The following is a 27,500-nucleotide window of genomic DNA, read 5'->3' on the forward strand; positions in this document are numbered from 1 at the left end:
TCTCTGGTGCGACAAGCGCCGTGAGGCAGCAACTCTGCCGCTGCGCCACCATGCCCACCCTAGTGTGCGGCGATGGCTGGCCGACGCGGACCGAAGGGCCTGTTTCCGCGGCCTATCTCTGAACTAAACTAAACCCTGTCTCCCTCCATCCCTCCCTCACAGAACAGTGTCGGTTTGCACTGGGAATGCAGGACTCCATCATCGGTGATGAGGATATTGTGGCATCCAGCATGTGGACAGAGTCTACTGCGGCAAATATGGCAGGTAAGGCAACCCCCCCCACTCCACCCCTCACCCCCACCCCACCCCCCCCACCCCCCCCACTCAAGTCCAAGTCAAGAGCAAAGATCCTATAGTAGAGCAAGATTGACCATTCCTGCTAAATGCAATGGGCTGACGTGTAGTATGCAACGGAGCAGAACGTGGGCCTTTTTTTCATCCATTTCAGTAACCTGACCCCACCCGACCCGACTCGCAGTGTAATCAACGTTGCGGGGGAACAGTTTGTGTTAATAAATTAAAATTCTGAAAATGAGGAGAAGATTTTTACCAAAGAACTTTTATTTTTACGAGGATGTTTCCGTAACCGGCTTCCGTCTCCGCACTGGTATCTTTGCTCCGCTACGGGATCTTTGGTGCGGGGACGGAAGCCGGTTACGGAAATGGGGCCGAAAATTACCCGTGAATCTGCCCATGACCGTACTACGTCTTTTTCGTCGAGTGGACAATCTTGCTCGCTGTAGGATCTCTGGTCAAGAGAGTTTTATTGTCATGTGTCCCAGATAGGACAATGACATTCTTGCTTGCTGCAGCACAACACAATATGTAAACATAATACAGAACAGGAGATACAAGTTCAGTGTGTCTATATACCATAGACCATATATATACACAGTAAATAAACAGATAAAGTGCAATAGGCTGTTATTGTTCAGAGTTTTGTTGGAAGTTGTGTTTAATAGCCTGATGGTTGTGGGGAAGTAGCTATTCCTGAACCTGGATGTTGCAGATTTCAGGCTCCTGTACCTTCTACCTGAAGGTAGCAGGGAGATGAATGTGTGGCCAGGATGGTGTGGGTCTTTGATGATACTGCCAGCCTTTTTGAGGCAGCGACTGCGATAGATCCCCTTGATGGAAGGAAGGTCAGAGCCGATGATGGACTGGGCAGTGGTCACTACTTTTTGTAGTCTTTTCCTCTCCAGGGCGCTCAAGTTGCCGAACCAAGCCACGATGCATCCGGTCAGCATGCTCTCTACTGTGCACCTGTAGAAGTTCGAGAGAGTCCTCCTTGACAAGCCGACTCTCCGTAATCTTCTCAGGAAGTAGAGACGCTGATGTGATTTTCTTTATAATTGCATCAGTGTGCTGGGACCAGGAGAGATCTTCAGAGATGTGCACGCCCAGGAATTTGAAGCTCTTGGCCCTTTCCACCATCGACCCGTTGATATAAACGGGACTGTGGGTCCCCATCCTACTCTCACCCCCCACACTCCCACCCCGACACTTTTTTTCGCCTTCCATTACATTGAGGAATGTGGAGGAGTCACTGTGGTGGATGTTCATGTTAAAATGTGTTTTGTGTGTCTTGTTGGCTTTTATTGGTGTATAGACTGTATGGCAAATCAAATTCCTCGTGTTCTTGCTATTGAGGGAGTGCAGCGTAGGTTGACCAGGTTAATCCCAGCATGGCGGGATTGCCATATGCTGAGAGAATGGAGTGGCTGGGCTTGTAAACTCTGTGGTGTTTAGAAGGATGAGAGGGTATCTCATTGAAACATATAAGATTATTAAGGGCTTGGACATGCTAGAAGCAGGAAACATGTTCCCAATGTTGGGGGAATCCAGAACCAGGGGCCACACACAGTTTAAGAATAAGGGGTAAGCCATTTAGAACGGAGACGAGGAAACACTTTTTCTCACAGAGAGTTGTGAGTCTGTGGAATTCTCTGCCTCAGTGGGCGGTGGAGGCCGGTTCTCTGGATGCTTTCAAGAGAGAGCTGGATAGGGCTCTTAAAGATAGCGGAGCCAGGGGATATGGGGAGAAGGCAGGAACGGGGTACTGATTGGGAATGATCAGCCTTGATCACATTGAATGGCAGTGCTGGCTGGAAGGGCCGAATGGCCTACTCCTGCACCTGTTGTCTATTGTCTATTAATCACATTGAATGGCGGTGCTGGCTGGAAGGGCCGAATGGCCTCCTCCAGCACCTATTGTCTATTGTCTATTGTCTAAAACATACTTGGATAATGAAGTATGATTCTGACTATGATGACGTAAGCGGAGTGTTGGTTCTGCCCCCCTCCCCCAGGCTGGGTACGGAGAGGGGCGACGGGGCGTGGTGCCCGGCCAAGAATGTGTTCCGGGACCCTGGGGAGTTCCTGCAGGTGGACCTGCGGCGCCTCTACTTCATCACGCTGGCCGGCACGCAGGGGCGCCACTCCCACGGCCGCGGAAACGAGTACGCACGTCTCTACGGCCTAAAGTACAGCCGGGACGGGGAAAGCTGGAAAACCTGGCGCGACCGGCAGGGAAAGGAGGTGAGTCTACGCCCGCTACTTGGTAAATGTAGGGAATTGAAGAATACAGTTGAACAGAGATTCAGATACAAAGATTCAGGTTCAATTTTAATTGTCATTGTCAGTGTACAGTACAGAGACAACGAAATGCATTTAGCATCTCCCTGGAAGAGCGACATAGCAAACGATTTGAATAAATAATAATAAGTGTCGGGGGACATAGTGTGGGAGGAGTGTCCGGGGGGGGGGGTGGTGATTGGCAGTCACCGAGGTACGTTGTTGAGTAGAGTGACAGCCGCCGGAAAGAAGCTGTTCCTCGACCTGCTGGTTCGGCAACGGAGAGACCTGTAGCGCCTCCCGGATGGTAGGAGGGTAAACAGTCCATGGTTGGGGTGAGAGCAGTCCTTGGCGATGCTGAGCGCCCTCCGCAGACAGCGCTTGCTTTGGACAGACTCAATGGAGGGGAGCGTGGAACCGGTGATGCGTTGGGCAATTTTCACCACCCTCTGCAATGCCTTCCGGTCGGAGACAGAGCAGTTGCCATACCATACTGTGATGCAGTTGGTAAGGATGCTCTCGATGGTGCAGCGGTAGAAGTTCACCAGGATCTGAGGAGACAGATGGACCTTCTTCAGTCTCCTCAGGAAGAAGAGACGCTGATGAGCCTTCTTGATCAGAGTAGAGGTATTGTGGGTCCAAGAGAGGTCATCAGAGATGTTGACTCCCAGGAACCTGAAGCTAGAAACACGTTCCACCTCCGTCCCGTTAATGTGGATGGGGGTGTGCGTGCCGCCTCTGGACTTCCTGAAGTCTACAATGAGCTCCTTGGTCTTCTTGGAGTTAAGGGCCAGGTTGTTGTCAGCGCACCATGCTGCTAGGAACTGGACCTCCTCCCTGTAGGCCAGCTCATCGTTGTTGCTGATGAGGCCAATCACCGTTGTATCATCTGCATACTTGATGATGGTGTTAGTACCATGTACAGGTGTGCAGTCATAGGTGAAGAGGGAGTAGAGGAGGGGGCTCAGCACACAGCCCTGTGGAACGCTGGTGTTTCAGGGTGAGGGTTGAAGGGGTGTGCTGAGGGATCTGGGAATAACCGTGCACAGTACCTTGAAGGTGGAATCTCATATAGATAGGGTGGTAAAGAAAGCTTTTGGTATGCTAGCCTTTATAAATTAGAGCATTGAGTATAGAAGCTGGGATGTAATGTTAAAATTGTACAAGGCATTGGTGAGACCAAATCTGGAGTATGGTGTACAATTTCGGTCGCCCAATTATAGGAAGGATGTCAACAAAATAGAGAGAGTACAGAGGAGATTTACTAGAATGTTGCCTGGGTTTCAACAACTAAGTTACAGAGAAAGGTTGAATAAGTTAGGTCTTTATTCTCTGGAGCACAGAAGGTTAAGGGGGGACTTGATAGAGGTTTTTAAAATGATGAGAGGGATATACAGAGTTGATGTGGACAAGCTTTTCCCTTTGAGAATAGGGAAGATTCAAACAAGGGGACATGACTTCAGAATTAAGGGACAGAAGTTTAGGGGTAACATGAGGGGGAACTTCTTTAATCAGAGAGTGGTAGCGGTGTGGAATGAGCTTCCAGTGGAAGTGGTGGAGGCAGGTTCGTTGGTATCATTTAAAAATAAATTGGATAGGCATATGGATGAGAAGGGAATGGAGGGTTATGGTATGAGTGCAGGCAGGTGGGACTAAGGAAAAAAAGTTGTTCGGCATGGACTTGTAGGGCCGAGATGGCCTGTTTCCATGCTGTAATTGTTATATGGTTATATGGTTACTTCATCGTAAACAGACAGAAGACAGGCGCGGTGGAGTTGCTGCCACACAATGCCGGAGACCTGTGTTCCATCTCGCCTGTCTGTACGGAGTTTGTCCGCTCTATGAGAATGCAGGGTGACTTGGACAGGTTGGTTGAGTGGGCAGACGCACGGCAGATGCAGTTTAATGTGGATCAATATGAGGTTATCCACTTTGGTGGCAAAAACAGGAAGGCAGATTACTAGGTAGACAAAATTGCTGGAGAAACTCAGCGGGTGCAGCAGCATCTATGGAGCAAAGGAAATAGGCAACGTTTCGGGCCAAAACCCTTCTTTACTATCTAAATAGTGTCAAATTGGGGAAAGGGGAAGTACAACGGGATCTGGGGGTCCTTGTACATCAGTCACTGAAAGTAAGCATGCAGGTACAGCAAGCAGTGAAGCATGTTGGCTTTCATAACAAGAGGAGTTGGGTATGGGAGCAAATAGGTCCTTCTGCAGTTGTACAGGGCCCTAGTAAGACCACACCCGGAGTATTGTGTGCAGTTTTGGTCCCCTAATTTGAGGAAGGACATTCTTGCTATTGAGGGAGTGCAGCGTAGGTTCACCAGGTTAATTCCCGGGATGGCGGGTCTGTCATATGCTGAGAGAATGGAGCGGCTGGGCTTGTACACTGTGGAATTTAGAAGGATGAGAGGGATTCTTATTGAAACATATAAGATTATTAAAGGTTTGGACACGCTAGAGGCAGGAAACATGTTCCCGATGTTGGGGGAGTCCAGAACCAGGGGCCACACAGTTTAAGAATAAGGGGTAAGCCATTTAGAACAGAGACGAGAAAACACATTTTCACACAGAGAGTTGTGAGTCTGTGGAATTCTCTGCCTCAGAGGGCGGTGGAGGCCGGTTCTCTGGATGCTTTCAAGAGAGAACTAGATAGGGCTCTTAAAGATAGCGGAGTCAGGGGATATGGGGAGAAGGCAGGAACGGGGTACTGATTGTGGGTGATCAGCCATGAAGCTGGCTCAAAAGGCTGAATGGCCTACTCCTGCACCTATTGTCTAGTGTCTATGCAATATAAATCACGAGAGGCATAGATCGAGTAGAGTCTCTTGCCCAGAGTGGGTGAATTGAGGACCAGAGGACATCGGGTTGAAGGTGAAGGGGAACAGATTTAATAGGAATCTGAGGGGTAACTTTTCTGGGCCGATCTGTGGGTCAAAATACAAAGAACATTAGGCAGGCACGGTGGAACAGCGGTAGAGATGCTGCCTCACAGCGTCAGACACCCGGGTTTGATCGCGGCTACGGGTGCTGTCTGTACGGAGTTTGTGAATTCTCCCCGTGAACTGCGTGGGTTTTCTCCGAGATCTCCCAGTTTCTAGGCTAATTGGATTCGGTTAACATTGTAAATTGTCCCTGTTTTGTGTGTGCGTGTGTGTGTGTGTCTGTGTGTGTGTGTCTGTGTGGCTGTGTCTGTGTGTAAGATTTTATAGGAACCTCAGGGGAAACCTTTTCACACAGAGGGCGGTGGGTGTATGGAACAAGCTGCCGGAGGAGGTAGTTGAGGTTGCGACTATCCCATCGTTTGAGAAACAGTTAGACAGGTACATGAATAGGATAGGTTTGGAAGGATGTGGGCCAAACGCGGGCAGGTGGGACTAGTGTAGCTGGGACATGTTGGCCGGTGTGGACAAGTTGGGCCGAAGGGCCTGTTTCCTACGCTGTACCACTCTATGACTAGTGTAGATGGGACATTGTTGGCCGGTGTGGACAAGTTGGGCCGAAGGGCCTGTTTCCACACTGTATCACTCTATGACTCTAATAGAAGGGAGGTTGGTTTGTGTGATGGGCTGAGCTGTGCCCACAATTCGCTGGAATTTCTAACGTAATATATAGCCCAGTTTAATGTGTACAGGCCCTTCGGCCCACCGGGTCCGTGCCGACCAGCGATCCCCGCACACTAACACCATCCTACACCCACTAGGGACAATTTTTACATTTACACCAAGCCAATCGACCTACAAACCTGCACGTCTTTGGAGTGTGGGAGGAAACCGGAGATCTCGGAGAAAACCCACGCGCAGATCACGGGGAGAACGTGCAAACTCCGCGCCCGTAGTCGGGATCGAATCTCCGGCGCTGCATTCGCTGTGAGGCAGCGACTCTACCTCTGCGCCACTGTGATGGGGCATGTTTGCCGGTTTGGGCAAGTTGGGGCGAAGGGGGCGAGGGGAGGAGAATCACGAGGGGGTGTGCGAGACTCTCTGTAACCCTTCTTCCCCCCCCCCCCCCCCCCTCCCCCTCTGCAGGTCATCACAGGGAACATCAACCCATATGACGTGGTACTGAAGGACCTGGGGCCGCCGATTGTCGCCCGTTTCGTGCGATTCTACCCCCTGGCGGACAGAGTCATGAGCGTGTGCATGCGCGTGGAACTCTACGGCTGTCCCTGGGATGGTAAGCCGTGGCAAGTTTGCAGCTGACACAAAGCTGGGTGGCAGTGTGAACTGTGAGGAGGATGCTATGAGAATGCAGGGTGACTTGGACAGGATGGGGGAGTGGGCAGATGCACGGCAGATGCAGTTAAATGCGGATAAATGTGAGGTTATCCACTTTGGTGGCAAAAACAGGAAGGCAGATTACTATCTAAATGGTGTCGAGTTGGGAACGGGGATCTGGGGCTCCTTGTTCATCAGTCTATGAAAGTAAGCATGCAGGTACAGCAGGCAGTGAAGAAAGCCAATGGCATGTTGGCCTTCATAACAAGAGGAGTTGAGTGTAGGAGAAAAGAGGTCCTCCTGCAGTTGTACAGGGCCCTAGTGAGACCACACCTGGAGTATTGTGTGCTGTTTTCGTCCCTTAATTTGAGGAAGGACATTCTTGCTATTGAGGGAGCCCAGCGTAGGTTTACAAGGTTAATTCCCGGGATGGCGGGACTGTCATATGCTGACAGAATGGAGCGGCTGGGCTTGTACACTCTGGAGTTTAGAAGGATGAGAGGGCATCTTATTGAAACATATAAGATTATTAAAGGTTTGGACACGCTAGAGGCAGGAAACATGTTCCCGATGTTGGGGGAGTCCAGTACCAGGGGCCACACAGTTTAAGAATAAGGGGTCGGCTATTTAGAACGGCTATGAGGAAACACTTTTCTCACAGAGAGTTGTGAGTCTGTGGAATTCTCTGCCTCAGATGGCGGTGGAGGCCGGTTGTCTGGATACTTTCAAGAGAGAGCTAGATAGGCCTCTTAAAGATAACGGAGTCATGGGATATGGGGAGAAGGCAGGAACTGATTGGGGATGATCAGCCATGATCACATTGAATGGCGGTGCTGGCTCGATGGGCCAAATGGTCTACTCCTGCACCTATTGTCTATTGTGTGTTGTCCTTTCTCACACTCTCTCTTGCACACACCCAGAATCTCTGTCTCTCTCACACACACACACATCTCTCTCTCCCTTCTCCCTCCGCAGATGCTGCCCGACCTGCTCGGTCTTTATTGTTTTGCTTTTGTTTTATTGTCTTCTTACCACCTTACCCACGGGGCACACACAGCCCGTCGGGCCGAAGGGCCACCCTGATGTAATTTGGCCAGATGGTTGTTCCACCGAACGCTGGTGGTCCAGCGGTAGAGTTGCCGCCTCTCAGCACTGGAGGCCCGGGTTCGATCCCGACTACGGGTGCTGTCTCTACGGAGTTTGCAGGTTCTCCCCGTGACCTGCGTGGGTTTTCTCAGAGTTCTTGTTCAGTATACTCGGAGGATTTGAGTATAGGAGCAGGGAGGTTCTACTGCAGTTGTACAGGGTCTTGGTGAGACCACACCTGGAGTATTGCGTGCAGTTTTGGTCTCCAAATCTGAGGAAGGACATTATTGCCATAGAGGGAGTGCAGAGAAGGTTCACCAGATTGATTCCTGGGATGTCAGGACTGTCTTATGAAGAAAGACTGGATAGACTTGGTTTATACTCTCTAGAATTTAGGAGATTGACAGGGGATCTTATAGAAACTTACAAAATTCTTAAGGGGTTGGACAGGCTAGATGCAGGAAGATTGTTCCCGATGTTGGGGAAGTCCAGGACAAGGGGTCACAGCTTAAGGATAAGGGGGAAATCCTTTAAAACCGAGATGAAGAACTTTTTTTCACACAGAGAGTGGTGAATCTCTGGAACTCTTTGCCACAGAGGGTAGTTGAGGCCAGTTCATTGGCTATATTTAAGAGGGAGTTAGATGTGGCCCTTGTGGCTAAGGGGATCAGGGGGTATGGAAAGAAGGCAGGTACGGGATACTGAGTTGGATGATCAGCCATGATCATATTGAATGGCGGTGCAGGCTCGAAGGGCCGAATGGCCTACTCCTGCACCTATTTTCTATGTTTCTATGTTTCTTCGGTTTCCTCCCACACTCCAAAGACGTGCAGGTTTGTAGGTTAATTGGCTTGGTGTAAATGTAAAAATTGTCCCTAATGGGTGTAGGATGGTGTTAGTGTGCGGGGATCGCTGGTCGGCGCGGACCCGGTGGGCCGAAGGGCCTGTTTCTACACTCTATCTCTAAACTAAACTAAACCCTCCGTGCCCTTCCTCAGACTGGTGGATCTGTGAGTGAACACCGACTCTTGTGCCCTTCTCTCTGCCTCGCCCACTCTAACCCTCTCTCTCTCCCTCTCTCCTCTTCCCTCCCTATCTCTCCTCCCTCTCTCTCCTCCCTTCCCTCTCCCTCCCCCCCCTCTCCATCCCCCTCTCCCTCCCCCTCGCTCCCTCCCTCCCTCCCTCTCCCTCCCCCCTCTCTACCTTCCTCTTTTCCACCCTCCTCCTCCATCTCCTCCTCCCTTCCCCTATCTCTCTCCACCTCCCTCCCCTCCCCCTCCCTCTTTCTCCCACTCTCTCTTTCTCCCACTCTCTCTTTCTCCCCCTCCCTCTCTCCCCCTCTCTCCCCCCCTCTCTCTCCCTCCATCTCCCGCTCCTTGCAGACTCTCTGAAGTCGTACACGGTGACCCTGGGTCAAGTGATGAACATCACTGGTCTGCCTCCCATCAACCTGAACGACTCCACCTACGACGGCGGCAAACTCGGCAGGTAGGGGGCGCTGCGGAGCAACACGGAGCGGGCGGGCAGAAGGTTGGCAGACGGCGATCGATGCCAACCTCTACATGGGGTCCGGTGCCCGCTAACAGTGTGGGCTCGCTGGACACGGACAGAGACGCGCGCGCACACACACACACACGCGCTCACATACACACACACACGGAGAGGGGCACTCCTGCACACGCACATAGGCAGTCACACGCATGTGCAGACGTGCACACTCACATGCCACCACTGCATGTGTATACGCACGCACACATCTACACATGCACACATACAACTTTGTATATGCACATGCATGTATTCACGTATGTGCGCACAAACATACGTTTGCAAACTCGCATGTCCACGCACTAATGTATGTACATGCGCATTCTGTGTGTGTGCGCATTCACGCATGTACACCCATGCACGTAGGCACCTGTGTATATGCACTTACGCACATGAGAGCACAAGGCGGTGTGCATGCGTGCACACAGTCACAAATGCACACAGACGCACCGATACACGTAGACACACGTGCATACACACATGCACAGACAGACTAACACACACACTCACACTCGCACTGATACACGCAGAGACACAAGCACTCTTAGACGCACACATGGACACACACACACACACACACACACACACCGATACACGTAGACACACACACACACCGATACACGTAGACACACACACACAGTCACACACGTACATACATACACACACACTCACACACAGACACGCACACACACACACACACAAACCGATACACGTAGACACACACACACACACACCGATACACGTAGACACACACACACACACACACATACACACACACGTACACACACACACACACACACACACACTCATACACACACACACACACACACGCTCACACACACACACTCACACACACACACACACACACACGCACACACACCCCTACACACCCCTGGTGTTCCCTGTTGGGAAATTTGTTGGCAGGAAGTGAGGAAGGCCATTCAGCCCCTCAATCCTCTCTACCCCTTCCTACAGGGTGACTCTAAAGCAGAGCTGCGAACCCCATCCTTTGTCCCGGCTCCATCCCTGGCCACGAGGGGGGGGGGGGGATGGGACGTGTCGTATAAGCTACAGGGAGAGGTTGAGCAGGCTGGGTCTCTATTCTATGGAGCGCAGGAAGATGAGGGGAGATCTTATAGAGGTGTATAAAATCATGAGAGCAATAGATTGGGTAGATGCACAGAGTCTCTTGCCCAGAGTAGGGGAATCGAGGACAAAGAAACATAGAAAATAGGTGCAGGAGGAGGCCATTCGACCCTTTGAGCCAGCACCGCCATTCATTGTGATCATGGCTGATCGTCCCCTATCAATAACCCGTGCCTGCCTTCTCCCCATATTCCTTGACTCCACTCACCTCTAGAGCTCTATCTAACTCTCTCTTTAATCCATCCAGTGACTTGGCCTCCACTGCCCTCTGTGGCAGGGAATTCCACAAATTCACAACTTTTGGGGTGAAAAAGTTTTTCCTCACCTCCGTCTTAAATGGCCTCCCCTTTATTCTAAGACTTTAGCCCTGGTTCTGGACTTGCCCAACATTTTCTGCATCTAGCTTGTCCAGTCCTTTTAAAATTTTATATGTTTCTATAAGAGAGCCCCTCATCCTTCTAAACTCCAGTGACATAGCTTCAAGGTGAAGGGAAAAAGATTTAATAGGAATCTGAGGGGTAACTTTTTCACACAGAGGGTGGTGGGTGTATGGAATGAGCTGCCAGAGGAGATAGTCGAGGAGCCACCTAGGATTAATTATTGTACACCTATGGTTAGTCAGGGGCAGCCAATGATTTGTCGGGGGCCAGCAATGGTCTGTCGGAGGCAACCTATGGTTTGTCGGGACCGGCCTATGGTTTGTCGGAACCTGCTGATGATTTGTTGGGGGGGGGGGCTAGTCTATGGATTATCGGGGGTGGTAACCAGGTTTAAGGTGGCGTGTGGAAAAGATTTTGGAGGAATCTGAGGAGCAACCTTTTCACACACAGGGTGGTGGGCGTATGGAACGAGCTGCCAGAGGAGGGAGCTGAGGCTGGGGCTATCCCAACGTTTAAGAAACAGTTAGTATATGAACGGGGCAGGATTTGAGGGATGTGGGCCAAATGCGGGCAGGTGGGACAAGTGTAGATGGAGTAACTCAACGGGAGAGGCGGCATCTCTGGATAGAAGAAATGGGTGATGTTTCAGGGGTCGAGACCCTTCTTCAGGTGGGACATTGTTGGCCTTTTTGTGGGCAAGTTGGGCCGAAGGGCCTGTTTGCACACTGTTCTCGAATGCACGCCCTAACTCTTTCCCCCCCCCGCTCTCTCCCCACCTCTCACCTTCCATCGCAGTCTGCATTACGGAGGGCTCGGACAGCTGACGGACGGGGTGCTCGGCTTGGACGACTTTACCCAGAGCCACGAGCTACGTGTTTGGCCAGGCTATGACTACGTGGGCTGGGCTGCCGCCACCCAGACCGATGGCCACGTGCAGATGGACTTCCACTTCGACAGCCTCTGCACCTTCGACTACATGAAGGTGAGCCCTTCTCCTGCCCTCTCCCCATCATAACAAGAGGAGTTGAGCATAGGAGAAAAGAGGTCCTTCTGCAGTTGTACAGGGCCCTAGTGAGACCACACCTGGAGTATTGTGTGCAGTTTTGGTCCCATAATTTGAGGAAGGACATTCTTACTATTGAGGGAGTGCAGCGTAGGTTTACAAGGTTAATTCCCGGGATGGCGGGACTGTCATATGCTGAGAGAATGGAGCGGCTGGGCTTGTACACTCTAGAGTTTAGAAGGATGAGAGGGAATCTTATTGAAACGTATAAGATTATTAAGGGTTTGGACACGCTAGAGGCAGGAAACATGTTCCCAATGTTGGGGGAGTCCAGAACCAGGGGCCACACACAGTTTAAGATAGACAAAAGTGCTGGAGAAACTCAGCGGTGTGGCAGCATCTATGGATCGAAGGAATCGGAGGGAGGAGGAGAACTTGGTCAAAGTGGGCATACCTTGAAGAGATTTTGCAGTGGAGTACACAAAATGTTTAAGAAACTCCATAGATGCTGCCGCACCCGCTGAGTTTCTCCAGCACTTTTGTCTCCTTTTTGAATTTCCAGCATCTGCAGTTCCTTCTTAAACACGCCACAGTTTAAGAATAAGGGGCTGGCCATTTAGAACGGAGACGAAGAAACACATTTTCACACAGAGAGTTGTGAGTCTGGAATTTTCTGCCTCAGAGGGCGGTGGAGGCCGGTTCTCTGGATACTTTCAAGTGAGAGCTAGATAGGGCTCTTAAAGATAGCGGAGTCAGGGGATATGGGGAGAAGGCAGGAACGGGGTATTGATTGGGGATGATCAGCCGTGATCACATCGAATGGCGGGTGCTGGCTCGAAGGGCCGAATGGCCTACTCCTGCACCTGTTGTCTATTGTCTATTGACCTGGAGCCGCCAGCCAGGCCCATCCTCCCGCCCCGACTCTCAGTCTGAAGAAGGGTCTCGACCCGCAACGTCGCCCGTTCCTTCTGCCTGACCCGTTGAGTTACTCCAGCGTTTTGTGTCTGTCATCGACCATCTTCCTTCCTCTGTGGACAGACAGACGCAAAAAGCTGAAGTAGGCACGTTGGCGCAGTGGTGGAGTTCCTGCCTCACAGCGCCAGAGACCCCGCTTCGATGTTGACTACGGGAGCTGTCTGTATGGAGTTTGCACGCTCTCCCCCGCGACCTGCGTGGGTTTTCTCCGGGTGCTCCAGTTTCCTCCCACATTCCAAAGACGTGCGGGTTTGCAGATTAATTGGCCCTGGGAAAGAAATTGTAAAATGCACAGATTAAAGATATCTGTGTCACTATTGGTCATAAAGGCTTTTGGCACTTTGGCCTTCATCAGTCAGAGTATTGAGTGTAGAAGTTGAGAGGTCATGTTGCAGTTGTATAAGACGTTGGTGAGACCGCATTTAGAATATTCTTAAGGGGTTGGACAGGCTAGATGCAGGAAGATTGTTCCCGATGTTGGGGAAGTCCAGGACAAGGGGGTCACAGTTTAAGGATAAGGGGGAAATCTTTTAAAACCGAGATGAGAAGAACTTTTTTTACACAGAGAGTGGTGAATCTCTGGAACTCTCTGCCACAGAGGGTAGTTGAGGCCACAGTTCATTGGCTATATTTAAGAGGGAGTTAGATGTGGCCCTTGTGGCTAAGGGGATCAGAAGGTATGGAGAGAAGGCAGGTACGGGATACTGAGTTGGATGATCAGCCATGATCATCCAACTCAGCTTAAGGATAAGGGGGAAATCCTTTAAAACCGAGATGAGGAGAACTTTTTTCACACAGAGAGTGGTGAATCTCTGGAACTCTCTGCCACAGAGGGTAGTTGAGGCCAGTTCATTGGCTATATTTAAGAGGGAGTTAGATGTGGCCCTTGTGGCCAAGGGGATCAGAGGGTATGGAGAAAAGGCAGGTACGGGATACTGAGTTGGATGATCAGCCATGATCATATTAAATGGCGGTGCAGGCTCGAAGGGCCGAAATGCCTACTCCTGCACCTAATTTCTATGTTTCTATGTTTCTATGTTTCTATGATCATATTGAATGGCGGTGCAGGCTCGAAGGGCCGAATGGCCTACTCCTGCGCCTAATTTCTATGTTTCTATGTTTCTATATTATGTTCAGCTCTGGGCACCGTGTTATAGGAAAGATATTGTCAAGCTGGAAAGGGTTCAGAGAAGATTTACGAGGATGTTGCCAGGACTAGAGGGTGTGAGCTATAGGGAGAGGTTGAGCAGGCTGGGTCTCTATTCCATGGATCGCAGGAGGATGAGGGGAGATCTTATAGAGGTGTACAAAATCACGAGAGGAATAGATCGGGTAGATGCACAGAGTCTCTTGCCCAGAGTAGGGGAATCGAGGACCAGAGGACATAGGTTCAAGGTGTGGTAATGGATAGGACAGGTTTGGAGGGATATGGACCAAGCGCAGGCAGGTGGGAATAGTGTAGCTGGGACATGTTGGCCGGTGTGGGCAAGTTGGGCCGAAGGGTCTGTTTCTACACTGTATCACTCCATGACTCTATACAAAAGGGACGAGATTTAGAGCATTGGTCCCATTATAGATAGGAGGTTCAGTAAGGTTCGGTGTAGGGGTGGTGGGTAGAGGGGCAGGCACGGTGTTTAGGGGCCGAATGGCCGTATCTCTTGCAGCTGACCACTCTGGCGGTGCTTCTGTCACAGGTCCACTGCAACAACATGTTCAGCCGCGGGGTGAAGGCCTTCAGCCGGGCGGACTGCTTCTTCGGGACGGGCGAGACTGGCTCCTGGGACCCGGAGCCAGTCAGCACCGTGACGGTACTCGATGACAAGAACCCCGGTGCCCGCTACGTCAAGGTGCTGCTGGGCCAGAGGGTGGCCGCCAGCCTCCGCTGCCACTTCTACTTCGCCGATGCCTGGATGCTCTTCAGCGAAGTCTCCTTCCATCTGGGTAAGTAAATCGGTAATCCCAGGAGCGGAATTGGGCCATTCGGCCCATCCAGTGTGGCCGAATTTACAGTATTGTGTTGAGTTCTGAGTTCTGAGTTCTGTGTTGAGTTTAGAACGGAGATGAGGAAAAACGTTTTCGTTAGAGCAGAGATGAGGAAAAACATTTTCGTTAAAACGGAGATGAGGAAAAATGTACTCATTTGAACGAAGATGAGGAAATCATTTTTCACTAGAACGGAGATGAGGAAATTATTTTTCACTAGAACAGAGATGAGGAAAAACATTTTCATTAGAACGGAGATGAGGAAAAACATTTTCACTAGAACGGAGATGAGGAAAAACGTTTCCATTAGAACGAAGATGAGGAAAATGTTTTTCATTCAAACAGAGATGAGGAAAAACGTTTTCACAAGAACGGAGATGAGGAAAAATGTTTTAATTACAACGGAGATGAGGAAAAACGTTTTCATTGGAACAGATGTGAAAGTTCGTTTCGTAAAAAGCAGATAGCAACAAACGTTGGAGGTAGACCACGGCAATCTTTAATTGATTCGTCAGACGGAAGTGGCGAGATTACATGAGCACAAACGTTGCTCAGTGCTTCTCAGGCTCCCACTCACAGAACAAATGAGAGTTAGCACAATTATACATTTTTCTTATCAGTAACAGACTCCTACCAAGTCTGAATATGGCATGACTGAAAGATTCTGTAGCCTTTCACAAGCAGCTCTCATCAGCAGCGGCCTCTGCAGTCCGTCCGTCTTTTTATTATTTTCTGTTTCGTTTAAATGTAGTTTTTAATTATTTTTTTGTCGGGGTATGTGTGTGGGGGGGCGGGGGTGGGGGAAACTCTAAATTCTTTCCCCAGCACGGGAGACCCGACCTTTTCTTTGTTGGGTCTCCGTTGTGGTTGGGGCTGCTACGTGGAGCGGCCTCCAGCAGGAACGACCTGGGGCTCCAGTCACGGAGCTGCGGACGACTCCCCTTCATGGAGCTGGCCATGTCCGGAGCGGGTGGAGCTGTGGTGGAGCGCTGCTGTGGCCCGACCCCCGGAGATACGGAAGCTCCTACCGCAGGTCTGTGGACTGAAATACCGGGAGCCCGCGGGTCCCTGGTTGGAGACCGCTTTTCGGGGCTTCCGCAACGGCGACTTCTCCCGCCCGAGTTGCGGGGTTGAGGATTACCTGGAGCGGGGCCTTGCATCCTTGCCCCGCGCGGCTTGGAATTGCCGCGGGACTTTGAACGCCCAACACCAAGAGCCCGCCGGGGCTCCAACACCAAGACCCGGTGGTTACACAAAAAAGCTGGAGAAACTCAGCGGGGGGGCAGCAGCATCTATGGAGCGAAGGAAATAGGCAACGTTTCGGGCCGAAACCCTTCTTCAGACGGATCGGGGGGGGGGGGGTGGGTGGGGACAAGAAAGGGAAAAGGAGGAGTAGCCAGAAGGCTGGGGGATGGGAGGAGACAGCAGGGGGACTGAGGAAGGGGAGGAGACAGCAAGGACTAACAAAATTGGGAGAATTCGATGTTCATGCCCCTGGGGTGCAGACTCCCCAAACGGAATATGAGGTGCTGTTCCTCCAATTTCCGGTGCTGCTCGCTGTGGCCATGGAGGAGACCCAGGACAGAGAGGTCGGAGGCGGAGTGGGAGGCGGAGTTGAAGTGCTGAGCCACCGGGAGGTCAGCTTGGTTATTGCGGACCGAGCAGAGGTGTTCGGCGAAACGATCGCCCAACCTCCGCTTGGTCTCACCGATATAGATCTGCTGACATCTAGAGCAGCGGACGCAATAGATGAGGTTGGAAGAGATGCAGGTAAACCTCTGTCGCACCTGGAACGATTGCTTGGGTCCTTGAACGGAGTCGAGGGGGGAGGTAAAGGGACAAGTGTTGCATCTCTTGCAGTTGCAAGGGAAAGTGCCCGGGGAGGGGGTGGACCGAGAGGGAAGGGAAGAATTGACAAGGGAGTTATGGAGGGAGCGGTCTTTGCGGAAGGCAGATATGGGGGGAGATGGGAAGATGTGGCGAGTAGTGGGGTCACGTTGGAGGTGGCGAAACTGACGGAGGATTACTTTTTGTATGTGATGGCTGGTGGGGTGAAAGGTGAGGACTAGGGGGACTCGGCCCTTGTTGCGAGTGCGGGGATGGGGAGAGAGAGCAGTGTTGCGGGGTATGGAAGAGACCCTGGTGCGAGCCTCATTTATGGTGGAGGAGGGGAACCCCCGTTCCCTGAATAGTGAGGACATTTCAGATGTCCTGGTGTGATCCGTGGAGCAGATGCGGCGTAGACGGAGGAATTGGGAGTAGGGGATGGAGTCCTTACAGGAAGCAGGGTGGGAAGAAGTGTAGTCCAGATAGCCATGGGAGTCAGTGGGTTTATAGTGTATGTCGGTTAGAAGTCTATCACCTGCAATGGAGATAGTGAGGTCAAGGAATGGTAGGGAAGTGTCGGAAATGGTCCAGGTGTATTTGAGTGCCGGATGGAAGTTAGTGGTGAAGTGGATGAAGTCAGTCAGTTGTGTGCGGGTGCAGGAGGTGGCACCAAAGCAGTCGTCGATGTAGCGGAGGTAGAGGTCGGGGATGGGACCCTGGTATGTATTGAACAAGGATTGCTCGACGTAACCTACAAATAGGCAGGCATAGCTGGGGCCCATGCGTGTGCCCATAGCTACGCCTTGTATTTGGAGGAAGTGGGAGGAGTCGAACGTGAAGTTATTAAGGGTAAGGACCAGCTCCGCTAGGCGGAGGAGAGTGTCAGTGGCTGGGTATGGGTTGCTTCTCTGGTCGAGGAAGAACCGGAGGGACCCGGTGCTTGGCCTTGCATTGCCCGGCGTGGCTTTAATGGCTGCGGGACATTTAACATCGCCCGCTGGGGGCTTTGACTCTGTCTTTGACTCTGACATGGGGGGGAGAGGGGAGTGCAGGGGAGATATATATATATTTTTTGCCTTCCTTCACAGCGAGGAGAAGATGCGCTGTGAAGGATGTTTGTGTAAATTGTGTTGTGTCTTGGGTCTTTTCCGTTTTGTATGTATGACTGCAGAAACAAAATTTCGTTTGGACCTCAACGGGGTCCAAACGACAAATAAATTGTTATATTGTATTGTATTGTATTGTATTGTAAGATAGGGAAGCTGGGTCCAAATCCAGCTCATCCAATATTATTACTTATCTCTGGAGCGTTAGCTATTTGTTTTCAATCTTGGCATCTTTGTGGCCTTGAAAGAAGCACATGTTATTAGGCAGGCTTCCATCTTAATTTCTTTATTGAAAAGAAGACCTGTCCTCCATATTGTGTTTCGTATAATTTACAATGTCATTCCGACTTGGCACCGAGCCATTCTTTTGTTCCGCTTGACCATGCTTTTGTAGAAGAACGACAATTTTAGATTTGACTTATTAGATTTGACTATTAGCTCTTTCACGGAGATGAGGAAAATCTTTTTTATTAGAGCAGAGATGAGGAAAAATGTTTTCATTCGAACGGAGATGAGGAGAAACTTTTCCATTAGAACAGAGATGAGGAAAAACGTTTTCTCTAGAACGGAGATGAGGGAAAACATTTTCATTAGGATGGAGATGAGGAAAAAATTAACTTGAATCCATTTCACCCAGAGAGTTAGTGAATCTGTGGAATTCTCTGCGTGGGCGAAAGGCAGTGGAGGCCGATTCTCTGGATGCTTTCAAGAGAGAGTTAGATAGAGCTCTTAAAGATAGCGGCGTCAATAGACAATTGACGATTGGTGCAGGAGTAGACCATTCGGCCCTTTGAGCCAGCACCGTCATTCGATGTGATCATGGCTGATCTTCCACAATCAGTTCCCCGTTCCTGCCTTCTCCCCATGTCCCCTGACTCCGCTATCTTTAAGAGCTCTATCTAGCTCTCTCTTGGAAGCATCCACCTGCCTCCACCGCCCTCTGAGGCAGAGAATTCCACAGACTCACAACTCTCTATGAAAAGTGTTTCCTCGTCTCCGTTCTAAATGGCTTACCCCTTATTCTTAAACTGTGTGTGGCCCCTGGTTCTGGACTCCCCCCAACACCGGGAACATGTTTCCTGCCTCTAGCGTGTCCAATCCCTTAACAATCTTATATGTTTCAATGAGATGCCCTCTCATCCTTCTAAACTCCAGAGTGTACAAGCCCAGCCGCTCCATTCTCTCAGCATATGACAGTCCCGCCATCCCGAGCTCCAATATCCACTAGCCAAAGGCGCACAGCTTTGTAGGTTAATTGGTTTGGTGTACGTGTAAACTGTCCCTAGTGTGTGTAGGATGGTGTTAGCGTGCGGGGATCGATGGTTGGTGCGGACTCGGTGAGCCGAAGCTCCTGTTTCCGCGCTGTATCTCTAAACTAAATTAAACACTCTCTTACTGACTGTCTCACTCTTTCTAGGATCTGACCCCACCACCCGGCTGCACACGGATCTGAAGCCTCGTGCCAACCCACCTCCAGAATGGGGGACCTTAATCCCACCCACTGCCAGCCATCGGGTGGACGGACTGACGCCCACCGTCAGTAACCTAGGTAACGCTCGCCGGGCCACGAAGGGGGTTTGGCGCGAGAATGCGTTAATCAGCGCGGCGGGTGGTGCTGCTGCCTCACAGCGCCAGACGCCCCGGGTTTGATCCTGGCCTCGGGTGTTGGCGATACAGAGTTTGCACGTGGGTTTTCTCAGGGTCTCTGCTTTCCTCCCACACTCCAAAGACGTGCAGGTTTGTGGGTTAATTGGCTTGGTGCAAGTGTAAAGAATGTCCCTAGTGGGTGTAGGATGGTGTTAGTGTGCGGGGATCGATGGTCGGCACGGACCCGGTGGGCCGAAGGGCCTGTTTCCACGCTGTATCACTAAACAAATCCATTTGCTTTTGGCCGGAATGAGGGCAGGAACTGCAGATGCAGGAATCTTGCGTTTAGTGCAAAAGCCCTGGAGTAACTGGGTGGGTCGGGAAGCGCCTGTGGGGGGGAATGGACGGGCAACATTATGGGGTGTTGAAGGGTCCCGAGCCCAGATGTCCTCTGTTCCTTTCCACCCATGATGCTCTTCCAACCTCCTGTCCTCTCTTCCACCCCTTCCCCTCGCAGATTTGGATTTGTCCCCAGAGTCTGGCCGGCCGGTTGCCAAGGCCGCCCACAGCAACACGTCAATGCTGATTGGATGTTTGGTGGCCATTATCCTTCTCCTCCTCATTGTCATCTTCATCATCTTGTGGCGCCAGTACTGGAAGAAGCTTCTCGGCAAGGTAGGCTTCCGAACCGCCCTTCCATCAGCTAGCGTCGCCAACTCCCTCACTCCCTACTAAGGGACGGGAGGTCACAATACGGGACAAATTCCCCACGGCGATCCGTTGACTGACTGGGCCGTGTCTGGGTGAATGATGAGTTGGCCCCGGGTGCTGGACTGGACTGCACACAAAGCCCAGCCGGCGGGGCCAGCTGAGGAGTTTTGGCCCGGGGGCCACGTCACGTGCAAAGTCCGGCGCCCCGTCCAACTCACGAACCGACGATCGGCCGGGGGAAGGAGGGAGGGGTGGTGTCGGCAGTCAGCGAAGGTGCCAAGGCCGGGCTGAACGACCGACGGGGCCACGGGCGAGGCGCTGCTGCTGCTGCTGCTGCTGCTGCTGCTGCTGCTGCACTCCACGGGCTGCACTACGTCGGGACGAGCGATGCGAGGTCCGACCTGATAGATCCCTCGAGCCGTGTAGTAGCGGTCAAATACGGGACAAGGGCGGTCCCGTACGGGACAAACCAATTTAGCCCAATATACGGGATGTCCCGGCTAATACGGGACAATTGGCAACTCTAATTCCGTACGAGTCACCTCTACCCCATTGCGGTCGTTGGACTTTGTCTCTGGATCTGATGCGCTACAATGCTGAGACCTATATTCTGCACTCTGTGTCTTCCCCTTTGCTCCACCTATTGTACTCGAGTTTGACTTGCACTCATGCATGGGATATCTGATAGCATGGAAAACAAAGCTTACCACTTTACCTCGGTACAAGTTAGACAACGCAGCGGGTAGAACGGCTGCCCCACGGCGCCAGAGACCCGGGTTCGATCCTGACCACGGGTGCTGTTTGTGTACGGAGTTTGCACGTTCTCCCTGTGACCTCGTGGGTTTCCTCCGGGTGCTCCGGTTTCCTCCCACGGTCACGGTGGCGCAGCGGTAGAGTTGCTGCCTTGCAGCGAATGCAACGCCGGAGACGCGGGTTCGATCCCGACTACGGGCGCTGTCTGTACGGAGTTTGTACGTTCTCCCTGTGACCTGCGTGGGTTTTCTCCGAGATCTTCGGTTTCCTCCCACACTATCTAGCTCTTTCAAGAGAGAGCTAGATAGGGCTCTTAAAGATAGCGGAGTCAGGGGATATGGGGAGAAGGCAGGAACGGGGTACTGATTGGGGATGATCAGCCATGATCACGTTGAATGGCGGTGCTGGCTCGAAGGGCCGAATGGCCTACTCCTGCACCTTGTCTATTGTTGCTTCCACTGGTGGGAGAGTCTAGGACTAGAGGTCACAGCCTCTAAATTAAAGGATGTTCTTTTAGGAAGGAGATGAGGAAGAATTTCTTTAGTCAGAGGTTGGTGAATCTGTGGAATTCTTTGCCACAGAAGGCTGTGGAGGCCACATGTCAGTGTATATATTTAAGGCAGGGATAGATAGATTCTTAATTAGTATAGTTGTCAGATTTTATGGGGAGAAGGCAGCAAAATGTGGTTGGGAGGGAGAGATAGATCAGCCATGATTGAATGGCGGAGTAGACTTGATGGGCCGAATGGCCTAATTCTCCTCCTATCACTTATGATCGTATGATCTTAAAGTAAGAGTAGAGTATTAAATGAGAAATAGGAGGAGAGTATGAAAAGCGTGGAGCGATTGTAATATGTGATTGTAGATCTGCTTCTGTGGCTAGAATGTGACTAGTCACCTGAGTTGGCCACCATCTTCCAACAAGGGAGGCTAAACTAAGCTAAGCTAGGGTCAACTAAAGCTGGGGTCAACAGAGCTAGGGTCAACTAAAGCTGGGGTCAAAGTTGGGTCAACAGAGCTGGGGTCAACTAAAGCTGGGGTCAACTAAAGCTGGGGTCAACAGAGCTAGGGTCAACAGAGCTGGGGTCAACTAAAGCTGGGGTTAAAGTTGGGTCAACAGAGCTAGGGTCAACAGAGCTGGGGTCAAAGTTGGGTCAACAGAGCTGGGGTCAACAGAGCTGGGGTCAAAGTTGGGTCAACAGAGCTGGGGTCAACAGAGCTGGGGTCAAAGTTGGGTCAACAGAGCTGGGGTCAAAGTTGGGTCAACAGAGCTGGGGTCAAAGTTGGGTCAACAGAGCTGGGGTCAACTAAAGCTGGGGTTAATGTTGGGTCAACAGAGCTGGGGTCAAAGGTGGGTCAACAGAGCTAGGGTCAACAGCTGGGTCAAAGGTGGGTCAACCGAGCTAGGGTCAACAGAGCCGGGGTCAACAGAGCCAGGGGTCAAAGTTGGTTCAACAGATCTAGGGTCAACGTAAATAAACTAAACAAACATGACAAGAGTAAGCGCTAACCGTCCCCCACTGTCCCCAGGCCCAGCGTCGGATCTCGGACGGGGACCTGACCGTTCGCCTCTCGCTGCCCAGCGACACCATCGTCATCAACAACACGCAACCCAGCGGGGGGGCCAGCCGCCACTCCAACCTGTACGAGCGCATCAGCTCGGGCGAGCTGGAGTACCAGGAGCCCAGCCGGCTGTGCATGAAGCTGCCCGACCTGCCCACGGCTGCAGACAACCCAGGTGAGGGGGCTGGCAGGTCGAGGGTTCCCGGAGGGAGTGACCCTCACGGTGGGGCCTGAGGGCCGGGTGTGGTGGATCAGACAAGATCCATGGTTGGTCGGTGAGCTATGGCTGGTGTTGGTTGAACGGGACCTTGATGCCCGTGTCCAATGGGCATCTTGGAGACATCAGGAACCGCAGATGCTGAATTTATTTATTTTATCTCAGTTTATTTGACTTGACCTCCCTTCACTTGTCTTCCCTGGACTTCCCTTGACTTGACGTCACTGCCCTTGACCTGACGTCACTGCCCTTGACCTGACCTCACTCCCCTTAGCTTCCGTTGACTCTTCTTTTCACAAGTCCAGAACCAGGGGCCACACACAGTCTTAGAATAAAGGGGAGGCCATTTAAGACTGAGGTGACAAAAAACTTTTTCACCCAGAGAGTTGTGAATTTGTGGAATTCCCTGCCACAGAGGGCAGTGGAGGCCAAATCACTGGATGGATTTAAGAGAGAGTTAGATAGAGCTCTAGGGGCTAGTGGAGTCAGGGGATATGGGGAGAAGGCAGGCACGGGTTATTGATTGGGGACGATCAGCCATGATCACAATGAATGGCGGTGCTGGCTCGAAGGGCCAAATAGCCTCCTCCTGCACCTAATTTCTATGATTTTCTATTTTTCTATACCGCTGGGGTGTAAACTGCCCAAGCGAAATATGAGGTGCTGCTCCTCCAATTTGCGGTGGGGCTCACTCTGGCCATGGAGGAGGCCCAGGACAGAAAGGTCGGATTCGGAATGGGAAGGGGAGTCGAGGTGCTGAGTTGTCCTCCAGATTTGGGGACAGTTTCGTCCCAGCTGCTATCGGGCAACTGAACCATCCTATCACCAGCTGGAGAGTGCTCCTTGCCTCCCATCTACCACATTGGAGACCTCTGCACCACGTTTAGTTGGACCACACTGGACTTTATCTTGTACTAAACGCTGTATCCTTTATCCCTTTATCTTTTCACTGTGGGCAGGTTGATGTGGTCTTGCACTGACTGGACAGCATGCAACAAAAAGCTTTTCACTGAGAGAGTCAAGAGAGGTTTATTGTCATGTGTCCCAGATAGGACAATTAAATTCTTGCTTTGCTGCAGCACAATAGAATATTGTAGGCATAAATACAGAACTGATCAGTGTATCTATATACCATAGAATATATATATATACACATTACAGTTCAGAGTTTGTTTGAAGTTGTGTTTAATACCCTGATGGCTGTGGGGAAGTAGCTATTCCTGAACCTGGATGTTGCAGATTTCAGGCTCCTGTACCTTCTACCTGAAGGCAGCGGGGAGATGAGTGTGTGGCCTGGATGGTGTGGGTCCTTGATGAAACTGTCAGCCTTTTTGAGGCAGCGACTGCGATAAATCCCCTCGATGGTGGGGAGGTCACAGCCGATGATGGACTGGGCAGTGGTCACAACTTTATGCATTCTTTTCCGCTCCTGGACGCTCAAGTTGCCGAACCAAGCCACGATGCAACCGGTCAGCATGCTCTCTACTGTGCACCTGTAGAAGTTCGAGAGAGTCCTCCTTGACAAACCGACTCTCCGTAATCTTCTTGGGAAGTAGAGGCGCTGATCAGCTTTCTTTATAATCGCATCAGTGTGCTGGGACCAGGAGAGATCTTCGGAAATGTGCACGCCCAGGAATTTGAAGCTCTTGGCCAATGTACAAAGGAAAAGATGGGATAGTTTTCCAATTTCAGTGTGTCGGGCCAACAATGTTTACAACACTTGCTCTTGGTGCGTAGCGGGCAGCACAAGGCGGCGCAGCGGTAGAGTTGCTGCCTCACACCGCCAGAGACCCGGGTTCGATCCCGACCATGGGTGCTGTCTGCACGGAGTTTGCACGTTCTCCCCGTGACCTGCCTGGGTTTTGTCCGAGATCTTCGGTTTCCTCCCACACTCCAAAGACGTACGGGTTTGCAGATCAATTGGCTTGGTGTAAGTGTAAAAATTGTCCCTAGTGGGTGTAGGATGGTGTTAGTGTGTGCGGGAATCGCTGGGCGGCGCGGACCCGGTGGGCCGAAGGGCGTGTTTCCGTGCTGTATCTCTAAACTAAACGAAACAGTCCCCTAGAGTCAGGGGAGAGAGAAACCAGAGATATGGAAGCATAAGGTGTGAAAACGAGAAATCAAAGGGGAAGAGGTTCCAAGGTGAATGTAGAATAGATACTTTCAAGAGAGAGCTAGTTAGGGCTCTTAATGATTGTGGAGTTAGGGGATATCAGAATCAGAATCACACTATATTCGCCAAGTATGTTTTGCAACATATACAAGGAATTTCATTGGCCAGGTCAGTCACACAATTAAAAGTACCAGATCACTCAAAAACACATTTTACCATAAACTCAAAAGCACATTAAAGATAGCGGAGTCAGGGGATATGAGGTGTAGGCAGGAACGGGGTACTGATTGGGGATGATCAGCCATGATCGCATTGAATGGCGGTGCTGACTCGAAGGGCCGAATGGCTACTCCTGCACCTGCTGTCTGTTGACTATTGTCTAGGGTTGTGTTGTGCGTCCCCCCCTATCCTTCCCCCCCGATGCCTTCCCATGTGTTTGTTCCACCCCTCCCACCCCACCCCATACCACCCCACCCTCCCCTCCCTGTCGCTCCGTCACCCTTGTTGTTCATCGTCCCTTCTGTTTCCTCCTCTCCGACAGCACTCCTGTTAAACAACCCAGCCTATCACGTGTTACTTTCTCAGCAGAATGGAGCCCATGGCTGCTCCAAGGACCAGATTAAGCCAATCAACACTGATGGTAAGGACCTCACCAAGTTGGGTTGCCGATTGGGTTGAGTTGGGATTGCCCTTGAGGAAGCGCAGCGTAGGTCCACTAGGCCGACTCCCGTGATGGCGGGACTGTCATATGCTGAGGATGAGATAGCTGAACATTAGGATAGCAGTAACAGGATCGGTCCGAGTCAGCATGGATTTACGATGGGGAAATCATGCTTGACTAATCTTCTGGAATTTTTTTGAAGGATGTAACTAGGAAAATGGACAAGGGAGAGCCAGTGGATGTAGTGTACCTGGTCTTTCAGAAAGCATTTGATAAGGTCCCACATAGGAGTTTAGTGGGCAAACCTAGGGCACATGGTATTGGGGGTAGAGTGCTGACATGGATAGAGAAGTGGTTGGCAGACAGGAAACAAAGAGTAAGGATTAACGGGTCCCTTTCAGAATGGCAGGCAGTGACTAGTGGGTACCGCAAGGCTCGGTGCTGGGACCAGCAGTGACTAGTGGGGTACCGCAAGGCTCGGTGCTGGGACCAGCAGTGACTAGTGGGGTACCGCAAGGCTCGGTGCTGGGACCAGCAGTGACTAGTGGGGTACCGCAAGGCTTGGTGCTGGGACCTGCAGTGACTAGTGGGGTACCGCAAGGCTCGGTGCTGGGACCAGCAGTGACTAGTGGGGTACCGCAAGGCTCGGTGCTGGGACCAGCAGTGACTAGTGGGGTACCGCAAGGCTCGGTGCTGGGACCAGCAGTGACTAGTGGGGTACCGCAAGGCTCGGTGCTGGGACCAGCAGTGACTAGTGGGGTACCGCAAGGCTCGGTGCTGGGACCAGCAGTGACTAGTGGGGTACCGCAAGGCTCGGTGCTGGGACCGCAGCTATTTACAATATACATCAATGATTTGGATGAAGAGATTCAAAGTAACATTAGCAACTTTGCAGATGACACAAAGCTGGGTGACAGTGTGAACTATGAGGAGGATGCTATGAGAATGCAGGGTGACTTGGACAAGTTGGGGGAGTGGGCAGATGCATGGCAGATACAGTTTAATGTGGATAAATGTGAGGTTATCCACTTTGGTATCAAAAACAGGAAGGCAGATTACTATCTAAATGGCATCAAGTTGGGAAAAGGGGAAGTACAACGGGATCTGGGGTTCCTTGTTCATCAGTCCATGAAAGTAAGCATGCAGGTACAGCAGGCAGTGAAGAACGCAAATGGCATGTTGGCCTTTATAACAAGAGGAGTCGAGTACAGGAGCAAAGAGCTCCTTCTGCAGTTGTACAGGGACCTGGTGAGACCACACCTGGAGTATTGTGTGCAGTTTTGGGCCCCCTAATTTGAGGAAGGACATTCTTGCTATTGGAGGAGTGCAGCGTAGGTTCACCAGGTTATGGCGGGACTGTCATACGCTGAAAGAATGGAAGGGCTGGGCTTGTACACTCTGGAATTTAGAAGGATGAGAGGGAATCTTATTGAAACATATAAGATTATTAAGGGTTTTGACACGTAAGAGGCAGGAAACATGTTCCCGATGTTGGGGGAGTCCAGAACCAGGGGCCACACCATTTAAGATTATGTAGTGAGCCATTTAGAACGGAGACGAGGAAACACTTTTTCTCACAGAGAGTTGTGAGTCTGTGGAATTCTCTGCCTCAAAAGGGTGGTGGAGGCCGGTTCTCTGGATACTTTCAAGAGAGAGCTAGATAGGGCTCTTAAAGATAGCGGAGTCAGGGGATGTGGGGAGAAGGCAGGAACGGGGTGCTGATTGGGGATGATCAGCCATGATCACATTGAATGGCGGTGCTGGCTGGAAGGGCCGAATGGCCTCCTCCTGCACCTATTGTCTATTGAGACTGAGGGAGGGCGGGCAGGCGGGGAATGGAAGGAGATGGCAGATAGAGGTTATTCGACCAACAAAAGAGGGGCCCTCACCTGCTGAAGAAACTCCTGGAAGAACAGGTTACTGTAGACAGGTGCACCCAAAATGCTGGAGTATCTCAGTGGGGGTAGGCAGCGGCTCTGGAGAGAAGGAATGGGCGACGTTTCGGGCCGATCCCCTTCTTCAGTCTGAGTCCGGGGAGAGGGGAAACC

The 27,500-nt window shown here is 51.4% G+C and overlaps 2 protein-coding genes across 3 annotated transcripts in view; both read left to right on the forward strand.

The window, feature by feature from the left end:
- The window catches only part of LOC129694206 (discoidin domain-containing receptor 2-like), a 51,222-nt gene extending 49,558 nt beyond the window's left edge, over window positions 1–1,664 (forward strand). Inside the window, exons 3-4 of the mRNA XM_055630923.1 lie at window positions 163–264; window positions 1,651–1,664. Coding sequence (XP_055486898.1) covers window positions 163–264; window positions 1,651–1,664 — 116 coding nt within the window. The remainder of the gene's footprint in view (window positions 1–162; window positions 265–1,650) is intronic.
- A 564-nt stretch (window positions 1,665–2,228) lies between these two features.
- The window catches only part of LOC129694214 (epithelial discoidin domain-containing receptor 1-like), a 45,149-nt gene continuing 19,877 nt past the window's right edge, over window positions 2,229–27,500 (forward strand). The window contains exons 1-9 of one of the 2 annotated variants that reach the window (XM_055630929.1): window positions 2,229–2,538; window positions 6,605–6,752; window positions 9,262–9,367; window positions 11,749–11,935; window positions 14,626–14,872; window positions 19,265–19,396; window positions 19,952–20,109; window positions 22,429–22,636; window positions 25,333–25,431. In XM_055630929.1, the coding sequence (XP_055486904.1) occupies window positions 2,248–2,538; window positions 6,605–6,752; window positions 9,262–9,367; window positions 11,749–11,935; window positions 14,626–14,872; window positions 19,265–19,396; window positions 19,952–20,109; window positions 22,429–22,636; window positions 25,333–25,431 (1,576 nt within the window). In that variant the 5' untranslated portion in view covers window positions 2,229–2,247. The remainder of the gene's footprint in view (window positions 2,539–6,604; window positions 6,753–9,261; window positions 9,368–11,748; window positions 11,936–14,625; window positions 14,873–19,264; window positions 19,397–19,951; window positions 20,110–22,428; window positions 22,637–25,332; window positions 25,432–27,500) is intronic. The other variant, XM_055630930.1, reaches the window with a different exon arrangement.

This window comes from Leucoraja erinacea, unplaced genomic scaffold (assembly GCF_028641065.1).
Source record: "Leucoraja erinacea ecotype New England unplaced genomic scaffold, Leri_hhj_1 Leri_57S, whole genome shotgun sequence".
NCBI classification, from domain to species: Eukaryota; Metazoa; Chordata; class Chondrichthyes; order Rajiformes; family Rajidae; genus Leucoraja; species Leucoraja erinaceus.